Source organism: Pagrus major, chromosome 19 (genome assembly GCF_040436345.1).
Source record: "Pagrus major chromosome 19, Pma_NU_1.0".
NCBI classification, from domain to species: Eukaryota; Metazoa; Chordata; class Actinopteri; order Spariformes; family Sparidae; genus Pagrus; species Pagrus major.
This window is the reverse complement of record NC_133233.1, coordinates 28,018,259-28,030,650: the sequence shown is the minus strand read 5'-3', so window position 1 is coordinate 28,030,650 and position 12,392 is coordinate 28,018,259. Positions and strand designations below refer to the sequence as shown.

Here is a 12,392-nt window from a genome sequence, read left to right as displayed (position 1 = left end):
TTATATTCTGCTGATACCTTTTGAACGGGGTTCACACATTAGTATGAAGGATTGAGAGAGTCTGTGCACTTTACAGTGTGATAACATTGCCTTAGTGAAGTTTAAAGGGCACTTGCCTGATTTCTGGTTTTTTACTTATTGCTGAGATTAAAGGGCAACTCTTTGATTTTTCTGAAATACTTTAACTTGGGTTGTTAATGCTCTAAAAGAGAGTAACATTTGTGTTTATTAATTAGCCTTATTTTACCATTACATAAATATTTTTGATTGTGTGAATAAATAATTCCTTCATTTTAATTCATGATTCCCTTTGTGTCAAGTTAATAAATAGTGGTTAGAACTGAATAAATAGTGTTTAAAAGCTTTAAAAAGTTGTTTAAAAGCAGAGGTGCAACGCGTAAAAACACTAACATCCGGTGTCATATTCAGTTCATGGTATCTGAGGAGTTTATCAGGTAAGCTGGGTTACAGGTCATAACAATTAAAGCAGCAATGCAGTTAATAGCATCAGACATAATAAAGTGAAAGAACCCTTAGTGCTGTATCTTAACGCAAGGATACTTAGAAAGCGCTACATTCATTTCATGTCAATCACTGTTAATTATCAATACACATCTAAATACACAAACTGGTGATACTGAAAGTTTGGTGGTTAAAAAGTAACTGGCAGTCTTCTTACTGTGTGTGTGAGGGTCCAGGTTCATTACTGAAGTTCGGAGGAAAACTTCTGGACCAGTCACTCTTCATAGACAGACAGCTGGAGACTGAAGACTCTTCTCTCCGTCTGTGGTACTGACTTCTGGAAACACCAACATGTTTGTATTTATTTCATGTGAATCACTGTTAATTGTCAATACACATCTAAATACACAAACTGGTGATACTGACAGTTCTGACAGTGATTAAAAACATGGCAGTCTTCTTACTGTGTGTCTGAGGGTCCAGGTTCAGTCCTGAAGTCTGGAGGTGTTTCTTTGGACGGGTCACTCTTCATAGACAGAAACCTGGAGACTGGAGACTCTGCTCCGTCCTCCTCTTCCTCCACACAATTACTCATCTTCTGCACTTCAGAAAGCACTGAGGTAAATATGTAGCACATGGAAGGAGAACAACATGAAGACAAGGAGGACAAACAGGTGAAACAAGATGCAGAGGAGGAGGGTGTAAAATGGAGATGGTGAAGCCTGCAGACTCATCACCCAATGTGACGCTAAATAAAAGTGACATTTACAAAGATCGGCCTTGTCTCTGTCTAATTAAAGGGACGTCCCTCAGTATGATGTCCTGCTCTGTCCACTCAAAGCAGAGACTCAACTAACTGCCTGCACACTTTCTCTGTAAGTTGTTGGTTGCTTCCTCCATTTTTCATGTACCTGGATCACCTGCTCAGGTTTGTGGTGAGATCAACTTATGAGCTTCTCTGTTATTCTTTGCTCAATAAAATGTAACTTCACTGAATAGTCCTGCAATAGATGACATGTTTTCATAAGCTTCTAAAATACATACATGTTTTGTGATATCTCATTTAAATTGGTGTTTATCAAATACAATGATTGATTATTTTGAAATCTTTAGCTTGAAATTAGCAAAACTAACAAAAAAAGCTTTGCAATATGGTTTCAACCTCAAACGTTAGAGGCTCATAGTCCTTAGTGTTAAATATTAACACGTTATGTTAATATTTAACAGCAACCCTGATCCTACAATATTAATTGTATCTACACTGATACAACACAATATCTTGAATGCGTGTGCAGTTTGATTCAAGTCTATAAAACAGACCTTTGACCGTTAGATGTTTAATGAAGGCTGAACCTGCTGATAATGATTCACCGTGTAACTATTAAATCATTTTGTCAGCTGTACCTGAAGTGGTGGACAAAATATTGAATATAAAATTCAATCCAGTAAAACAAAACCACTGTCGTCTTCTGGACTTCAGTCAGTCTGAGAGGTGACCAGTAACACTGACAGTGAGCTCACAACATGAGAAGCAAACGAGTCTGTTCAAGAGTCTCAACCAAGACTGAGGAGAGGAAAGTATCACATATACACCACATACAGTCAAAAGTACTGATCCAGATCAGAGACTTTGACCACAGAACAATATTTATGTAGAAATAAAACTCACCCTGTCTCTGACTTCTTTTCCTGCTGCTGCTGCTCCGTCGACTCAAAATGAAGTCTGACTGACTGAACACATTCACTTTTATTGTTTTATTGTCCCTGTCCTGTTCTCACATACTGAACCTGAACCACCTGGTCAGTGTTGCTCCTCCTCTTGTCATTTACTGGAGATCACATGTGAACTTTAATCAAAGTTTCTCCGTGACTGTCTCCCTCATAAGTAAGATACATAAACCAAACACAGCAAACTGAGTTCAGATCAGTGTCAGACAAACTTCCCCTGGTCAGCTGAGTTCACCTCCCTTGAACAATGTTTGTGGTTGTGGATCAGCTGAAGAAGTGTTTGGTACCGTTCAGCTCTTCAACGTGAGCTTTGTCCTGGAGCAGCTTCTTCACAGACATGTTGCTGCTGCAGTCGTCTTTGTGACACCAGAACAACTTTGTCACTTTCCTGATCGACTCTTTCCATAAAAACACACATCATCACAAACTCATGTGGAAGATGGAAGCTACGTTTCAGGACATCTCTTCACGTTTCACTCAGATAACTAAACTAAATAAACTCACAGAGTTATTTTCTGGACTAAACAGAACAATTCACCCGTCCAGCTTCTGGGTTCAAGTTTCTCTCTGACAGAACCGAGACGAGCTTCATCACCTTGTTAACTCTGTTAAAACACTTCATTCAAACTGGACACACATGAAATCAAACTCACCAAGTCTCGCTTTGTCTTTGCACAACCACGTCTGCTTTGGTGAAAATCAATCATCAGCTCACAGAGTAAAAATGTGGAAATATTCAGGCTCCGCGCCGTTTTCGTTTCGCCGCCACTGATGCCCGACTCGTCCTCTCTCCTCTGCCGCTTCACGTCTCTCCTGTCCCCGCCTGTCGTCTCTTCTCGTCCCCGGAGTCATAGTCCTGATCGGATCCACACCGTCCCCCCTGTCTTCACACTGACCTCTGTCGGCCTCAGAGCTTGTGTCTGGTCCCGGTCCGGTGTTCACTGGGAGGTGGTTGAGCCCGGTTGAACTGAGCCCCGTTGCCCGCAGCGACTCCCCTCGTGCCCCGCGGTCCAGGCAGTAACGGCCCGCTGAGCTAATGAGCTAACGGCAGCGAGCTAAAGCCAAGAACAGCTGCTACAGCCGCTGCTGCTCACTCCGCTGCTGCTGTCTGACTGTATTTGTTGAGCCGTCTTACAATTCTGCTCATATTTTACAAAAATCACACGTTTATCTGCGCAGCGACCAGAGTTTGTTGGTTAATGCTACAACGGTTATTTCAGCCGCTCGGCCGCCATCTTGGCCGCAGCCGCCGGTTCAGTCCCGTCTCATCCAGCCAGCGAGCGAGTCACGAATACAGTCCTGAATTAGTTTTCCTCCGAGTCACACTGAGCTCAGCTTTAATAGAATAAAACAGCAGCTGACTCACAGCAGCCTCGTTTCTTTCTGTCAGCACGAAGCTTCAAATGTTGAACTTTCTCTCATCTTTTCTTCTGTCAGTCCAGAGGCAGCAGGGGAGAGGAGCTGCGCATGCGCGTCACCTGCACCTGCAGGAACAGGAAGTAATAATTACTAAATAAAATGAAAACAGTCTTTCTGTCGACTCAATATTTCTTTTGATCATTTGTATTTTATTATAATACAGTCTGTGTTATTTTCAGTGTGTGCTGATTGTTTGAGGAAAGGATTTATGTGTTAAAAGGCCTCATAACTGAGGCGATGAAGGCAGCAGCCACTGTGGTAACAAGCAGCAGTTTGAAGGATTGTTACTGTGAACCAGCAAAGTCCAACAAAGCCTCCACCACATTTCTGAACCCTGGTTTCGGTCCGGTGCCTCTTTATCCACTGACAGATTCTCTGAGAAATTATAAAAGAGGACGACATCGATTTTGTTTTTTGTCTCACTTGATGTTCTTCATGGTGTTGGTGACACACATCAGTCATTTGAAGTAAATACATGTGTGCTGCTGACCGACACTTTCTGGTGGTAACACACCAACAGATGCAGCCACGTGTCAGGAAACACAGTGAAGAAGACGACTGGCAGCGAGCAAACATGGATATTGTTGTGGAGACAGAATGAAGACTGAGGAACCAGAGAAAACATCAACATGTTTTGTATTTAAGAAACAAACAGGAGAGAGAAATATTATTTTAAGATGCCACAAATGTCCACCAGACTAATTCCTGCTGAGTGTTCTGGTGTCTGAACAAGATTGATGTGAAACATTTCTTTAAATCTTTAGTTTTCTCTAAACACAGTTTAGTGTCAGCTGCTGCTCCACACTTTTACTCTCATGTTGGATTGAGCTCAAAATGACAGTCCAGCTGCTTTTATTTGACACAAACTGATTTTTCATGTGGATTTAGCAAAGTGAGACTTGGCCTGCTCAAGTTTTATTAAAAGTCAGAACAAACCCAGAGAATAGTCCAGTCACTTTTATTTCTATAGAGACAGATGATAACAGAAGTGATCTCAGGGCTCTTTTCATATAGAGCAGGTCTGAACTGGCTCTTTATAACATTAACAAAGACTCAATAGTTCATAAAAACAGTGGCAACACTTTACACTTGATCTCAATTCTCATGTAACTGCATGTAGTGATCACGGCTCCATACTGATCATTTCAACTGGGACTTTAACTTTGTTGTTGTTGTGAAGGGAAAAAGCCTGAAGAAGCACTCAACACAAACAGACGTGAACATAAAACACATCAAAATATAATAAAAAGATGTCAAACAAACACTAAAACCCAGCACAAGCTCACCAAAACAATCTGTATCAAAAGACGGTTAAAAAATCATTTTAAATCGAGTTCAATTAAATTATAATGACACTTGAGATGTTTGTAAAATGACGTCAGTCAGAAAGAAAGTACTGACGTCACCAGTTGAGTTCTCACCGCACACAGAACCTGGATCCATTCACACAAACCAGTCTGGGTCCAAACAGTGGAAATGGTGACACCTGCTGGCAGGAAGCAGCTCCAGCAGGACCAGCAGAACATGAACGGTGCTGATGACGTCAGCTTCAACAATGATTTGTGAGAGAAAAAGCTCCACAGGTTGACTTCATGTGTCTGTGCTGATCATGTGATGTGAAAACCAGCAGGGTCTCACACAAAACTCTGATAAACTTCACATACTTTACAGTCAAACACAGGATTTGTTTGTTTTCTGTCAAAATCCAGATAGTTTTATATTTCTGTGTACTTGTAATTGTTTTACAGACATGATTAATGAACATAAAGTGTAGAATCAGCATGTTAAACACATCTTTTTAATATCAAACGTTATAGAAAGATGAAATATGAAGCTGCTGACTTTGCACCAAAATCCAGACACAAGTCAGTCCAGAAGATTCAGTAAAGCCTCGATTGAATCAGACTGTGTTCAGATTTGAGCCACTTCATTTATTATGAAATGACAAACAGCTGATATTAGTGGTAATAAGCAGAACTTCACTCTGCAACATCAACTTCTACTGTTCATCAGAAACATGTGGAAATTAACTGCACTACTCCATCGCTCCACAGGGTGGAGCTGCAACAGGAAGCAGAACACAAAGATCCAATTAAATGTGTTAATCTGCAGTTATGTTGTCATAAAGACAGCTGATCTGGAGACAGTGAGGGATGTAACTAAGTACATTTACTCAAGATCTTTAGTTACTTTGCAGATTACATGCTGCATCAGAGCCAAAGAGGAAGCTGCGTGTAATCTGATAAACTGCCTCCAGTGATGTCACTCAGTGGCTAAGTTGCATTGTGGGTAATGTAGGCACCAGGTTTTGAGAAGGAAGAAGAACGTGTGGAATGAAAAAGGTGATATCTCTGGTTCTGCTGGGTCGATTTGGATCAGTTGTCTTTTAAACTGTCCATAATGAGTCCAGCAGTGTCATTACCCACAATGCCACTTTCCACTCTTTACACTAAGATGACAACTGCTGGTGAGAAAGCACATTTCCCAAAATGTTGAACCATTTTCTATTAGTCTTTTTTTAATTTTCCATTTCAGGAGTTCCTCCCATTCACAAATTACATCTAACTAATTTAAATGCAATTTGTCAAATTTCCTTTTTAAGGTTATTTTTCTCTTCAACATGTAATTATGAGCCAAATATCAAATTCTTGGTGAAATCATCGTCCATAGAAAAAGCTTCAGCTCTCAGTGACACACAGGGTCCGAAATTAACTTTTTGACTCACCAGCCAAGCATATTTTTTACCGGCCAAAATAATAAATTGCCTTTTTGTGTTACATAAACATTCATTTCCATACATTTCATTGAGATAAAGTACTATGTTGAATACAAACTTAAAGAAGAGGCCAGAGCAAAGTTGAAGCGTAATTATTTTTTAACATATTGATGAATGCATTTGCTATCAACAGGGGTTAAAGCAAGAAAATCTATCTATCAATTGTTCTATGTCTCGTTTTTTTTCTTTGGTATACTTGCGACACACCGAACAGCTCATCACCAGAGCCGAGGCCTTTTCACACAGAGTCTATTATTGCATCAGCAGCAGTTCGCATATTCTCCGCCGTTGGTTGTTCACACAGAGCCGAGCAGCTCCGGCGTAAAAGATGAACCAGAGTATAATTCACACAGCAAGCCAGCGCTGCGGCTTCAAAGGGGGCGTGACGGTACACATCATGGTTATGACGGGGACAGACGCTGTTTTTCGGGCAGAAATGTGACGAAGAGTCAGTAGGACAGACACTCCTCCACTAATAACTGCGGTATTTTTTTTCCTCATATAAGTTGCCAAAGACACGACCAGTTACTACGTTACTGTTGTTTGGTCCTGTAACGTTGCTTTGTCGGACATTTATTTTGTTGAGTGATGGACCTGTTTAGTTATCAGACAGTGAACACCATCAGATCGACACACCCTCGCTCCGCGCCGCCGGCCTATCCATTCATACTGGATCGGTTCGCCAATAATGCGCCTCTGATCTACCTCCGGAGGCGCATCAGAGGCGGAGGGAAATTTCACCCCTCGCCGCATCTGAGACTTTCACACAGTTTGTGTGTGTGTGTGTGTGTGTGCGCACGTCCCAAAATGCAGTAGACTCTTAGTTTTACTACTATTGTGGTACAAACATTTACCCGCCAGAGTGGCGGATAACCTCCGCGATTTACTCGCCAAACAGAAAATTTACCCGCCATTGGCGCTTGGCGGGTGTTAATTTCGGACCCTGGTGACACAGTAGATCTGGAAGATGAGTCTGATGAACTGGTAGATTTGTCTGTTTTATGGCCTCATGCAGAACTTAATATCACATGTGCTGATCTTTAAATTTAACTTCAGACTTGTGTGCGTGAGGACGAGCAGTAAAGGACGTCCTCCACATTTCTAGATTCAGTCCTGAACTGTAAGTTCACTTCTCACTGTTCATATTACACCAGGTTGTGCTGTCCCTCAATCTGTCATCATTTATGTCGATATATTTTACAGGTTCGATGTTTCCACCAAACATTTGTGATATAAAATGGCCCCATGCAGCTCGTCTGTCCTGATCCAAGTCTCCAGATTCCTGCTCTTTCCTGCTGATTTCTTCTGATGGAAAATGACAAAATTTAGCAAAATATTCCTGAAAACAAAAATCTTCCCTTAAAAACTTTATAATGTAAAATAAATATAATCAGGTTTCTACGTTTACACACTTTTTTCATGCTCCTATGTTTTATTGTTGATGGTCCCAGTGGGACTGAAACTGTAACTGTGCACCACAACCTTGTTCTGTGTTGTTGGACACATTTGAAGTGTGTTTCTGCTGTGAGGAAATCAAGTACGATTATGTGGTGATAAACACGCCTCGATAGATTAATGTGTTGAGGCTCTTTGTGTTGAGAAGATGTGAGTGAATAAAAGAATAAAGATCCAGGTTCCAGGTGGAGGAGGTGTCTGAGTGTGGAGCAGAAGGAGTGGAGGAGCGTCAGTGTGTCTGCAGAGACTGTGTAGAAGGACAGAGCAGCAGCAGAGCAGTCCAGATACACTGATGATACTCTGTCACATCCAGAGGAACACAGGGACGATGCTGGACTGGACATTGTGTGTGACAGTGGAGCTGATCTCAGAGCAGTTCACACTGCAGCACTGACAGTCATCTCCACTTGTTGTGATTGGTCCGTCAGTCACTGCTGGATGAAGCTCTCCTCTCCACTCCACCTCCCAGTAACACGGCCCAGTCAGAGCCTCTCCACCCACCAGCTGATGGTGCTGCTTCAACCTCTCTGGATCATCAGGACACAGCTGATCCTCTCAACACCTCCACCTTTCTCACCACTCTGACAGAGACCACCAGCTGATGAGAGAAGCAGAGAGACAGTAAAGTGATAAATGAGTGTTTACAGAGACTCCCTCCATCAGCTGTCAGTCAGTGATATAAAGACCAGCAGGACTTCAGTCCTGTTCAGACCACAAGTGGAGCGGCTGTGTAGCGTAGCCAGCTTCCTTTCAGCTCTCATGTTAACATGTTGGAGTGAAGCTCACAGACCTGCAGACACTTTGGACATCAAGTGTGTTTACTCTGCAGGTTTCACTGAAGGACACAGTGGAAATAAACTGCTGACAGTCCCTGAACGCATCATTACTGCAGGAACAGAGAGATACTCACAGCTCACTTTAATGATGATTTACTGCTGTTAAAAACCAGAGTCTCACTCACGTTTAAATATTTCATCTACTTTGGAAACATCACATGACAAATATGTAAATATGGAGTCTGTTATAAAAATATTTGGACAAATCAAATGACACATGGGCAGATATAAATATAACGTTAAAGGTCCTACACTGAACAGTTAAACATCAGCTGTGGTTTGTGGACTTCAGCAGAGGTTCTGGTCCGTATACAGACCACATGGTTACTAAATGTAATGATGGTTCTCTGAAATAAGAGCCAGTGATTTGCAGGCTTCAGTCAGACTGATCTGAGAGCTGTGACAAAGATGAACTGATCAGTTGTTCAGTGTTGAAATGAGAGAACAAACACTTTGAGATCAGATTTGATGCTCCGACAGTTTGATGAATGAGGACACTGTCTCTACACATCCTGTGATGCTGTCAGCTGTGATCCAGCTTTATTTCCTGTAGACATGAACACAACAACAATAGTCGTCTTCACATCAACTCAAACACACGATCGCAACAAGCTTCTGGCTCGTCTGATTGGCTGACTGCTCTCTCTCTGTCTTTCTGTCCAATCATGAAGCCTGTCACCGTTCTCCTCTCACAGCTTCACTGAGGAAAGCAGGAAATACTGGATCTTTACTTTGATACTGTGTTTAGTACAATACTGCTGAAACCAGCGTGAACTGACTCCAACCCTCTACTGACCTCAGAGTCTCCAGTCTACAGTCTGGTCTCTTCTGCAGATCACACAGCAGCTTCACTCCTGAATACTGCAGGTTGTTGTCACTCAGCTCCAGCTCTCTCAGATGGGAGTGGTTGGACTTCAGAGCTGAGGCCAGAGAAGCACAGCTGATCTTTGACAAACTGCAGCTCCACAATCTGAATAAAGAAGAAATGATGAAGATAAAAATCCATATATAATCCAATGTGTGTAAATCAAATGTTAGTTCAGTTCTTCTGTTAACAGATTAAATCAAACATTAATTTAACAACTAACTGAACATTTTCTACAGTTATTTTAAGAAACAGAAGTCTGAAGACAAAATTTAGAGCAAAAAGCACGAAAATATAAACCAAAGGAGATTTACAACTTAATGAATGCAAGTAATGTATGAATGTAAACTCAAATGTTAATTTAACAATACAACAGTAACAGAGTCAGTGAACTGACCCCAGAGTCTCCAGTCTACAGTTTGGACTCTGTAGAAAATCACACAGCAGCTTCACTCCTGAATCCTGCAACTTGTTTTTACTCAGCTCCAGCAGTCTCAGATGGGAGGGGTTGGACTTCAGAGCTGAGGCCAGAGAAGCACAGCTGATCTTTGACAAACTGCAGCCAAACAATCTGAATAAAGAATAAATGATGCAGATAAAAATCAATTGATAATCCAATCAGATATGTTCAGGTTTTAAATGTGTAGCTCAACATTACTGTGTCCTCATCAATGAGCTTTTCTCTAAAATGAGTAGAGTAACTTTGTCATTGTGTTATTGTGGATCAGCATCAGCCTTCTACAGACATCATCCACATGTCAGCACAACATTCATACAGCTGTTCAAGTCAACACAGATTAATAACATGCTGCTGATCTCAGTCAGGTCTGGATTCATTATCAAATCAGACATATTGTTATTTTTGTTCTTTCATTCTCTTCAGTTTCTAATTCATAGCAACCATGTGTCATTTCATAAAAACACTAAATTTAAGTAAATGCAACACTTTACAAACCTCTTATCCACCTGTTCCAGCACTCACTCTCTGCTCACACACACATTTAGAGTATCCTCATCATCATTATCAACTCCATCAACACGCAGCTGACTGACTTTGAGCTTCATCCTAAATCATCTTCAAAACTTTACTCAGTAAAGTGAGATGCTCCATCTCTTAATCCTGCCTTACTGTAGCGATATAGTGTATAATTTATGCTCCTGTTCACAAAGTGACATCCTGTCTGAATGGAGGCATCATTAATTGTTGGTGACAGATCAGATATGATGCTTCAAACAACTGCATTAGGAAATAAGCTTTACAGTCGCTGTGTGTGCTCCTGTAAGTGTGAGTCCTGTAAGTGTAAGAGTGTGTTTGTATCCTCCATGTGTGTATGTGTGAGAGAGACTGGCTTTATGTATGAATGTATAAGTTACACTGTGTCCTGAAGGTTATGTATAAATGTATAAGTTACACTGTGTCCTGAAGGTTATGTACAAATGTATAAGTTACACTGTGTCCTGAAGGTTATGTATAAATGTATAAGTTACACTGTGTCCTGAAGGTTATGTATAAATGTATAAGTTACACTGTGTCCTGAAGGTTATGTATAAATGTATACGTTACACTGTGTCCTGAAGGTTATGTATAAATGTAGAAGTTACAGTGTCCTGAAGGTTATGTATAAAAAGACATTTTTCTTTTAACTTTTCATACGGAGATGTGTCCCAAGAATTTAGATACTGATTTCATTTTGCAGCACAATAACAGATAAATCCTTCAGTTTCCGTACTAACACAAACCCAATTTGAGTTCAGACTGAATTCTGAATCAAAATGTTCAGACTGACAAACCTTTAAAAAGAGCTGCGTGATTTGTGCTCAGATAAACACAGAAAACAAGACAACTGAAGGAAATTTAAAACTTCTGTGATAGATTTAAATTAGGTAGACAGACTCTGTATGAGAGCAAAGTAAATTAACTGACCCCAGAGTCTCCAGTTTACAGTTTGGACTCTTCAATCCAGAACACAGCAGCTTCACTCCTGAATCCTGCAGCCTGTTGCCCCTCAGGTCCAGCTCTCTCAGATGGGAGGGGTTGGACCTCAGAGCTGAGGCCACGACTTCACAGTGAATCTCTGAGAGTTGACAACGAGGAAATCTGTGATGACAGAGAAAAAACTTAAACTATAAAAATTCTTCATCATAAAAATAGACTTTGCATGTTTAATCACAAAGCAGATTAACATGAGTGTCTGTGATCAGCTGGTCAGTTGTTGAGCCTGAGCTGGTCAGTCACTGATCAGCAGGTCTGTGGTTTAAAACTGAGCCCCTCCTGTCCACATGTCAAAGTGTCCTTCAGCAACATAATGAACACAAATCTGAGGCTTTAGACAAAAGTGTTCATCAAACAGCTGTAATGTAAAGTGTCATATTTTAATAACCAGGATGCTGAGATTTGTTTGTTTAACTCTATTTTAACATGATGTTGATTAACTGTAAAATCACTAAGTTGTAACTGCACTTGTATGTTTTTATCTCAGTTATGTGCTCGCATGTGTTTAACACAACTTTGATGTCACTCTGCTTTTCATCCACCAGTAAATTCATTTAACGATTTCTTTTGCATTAATAGAGTCATCAGTGCTAAATACATAAAATCATTATAATTGCTGTGCTAAAACATCAATACAGCAATATATTGCAATATTTATTTTCGCAATATACTGCATCGATTTCCAGCTCCAAACATCTGTATTCTGAAAAAAACTCTTCATGTTTTAAACGGGCTGTGAAAGCCGACAACCTCCACTCCTGTCATGTCGCAGTACAGCTCGTTGCCTCGAATTGTCGGGTGCCATTTGCGGCAGAGTGAATGAGTCAGTCAGAGAAGCAGGAAGCAGCGTGACCAACA

At 40.9% G+C, this 12,392-nt stretch overlaps 1 protein-coding gene across 1 annotated transcript in view; it reads right to left on the bottom strand.

Moving 5' to 3' along the window:
- Nucleotides 1-12,392, bottom strand: part of LOC141014363 (uncharacterized) — a 140,627-nt gene that overhangs the window by 14,915 nt on the left and 113,320 nt on the right. Inside the window, 5 exon segments of the mRNA XM_073488102.1 lie at nt 680-757; nt 1,005-1,065; nt 9,462-9,646; nt 9,939-10,112; nt 11,466-11,639. Coding sequence (XP_073344203.1) covers nt 680-757; nt 1,005-1,065; nt 9,462-9,646; nt 9,939-10,112; nt 11,466-11,639 — 672 coding nt within the window.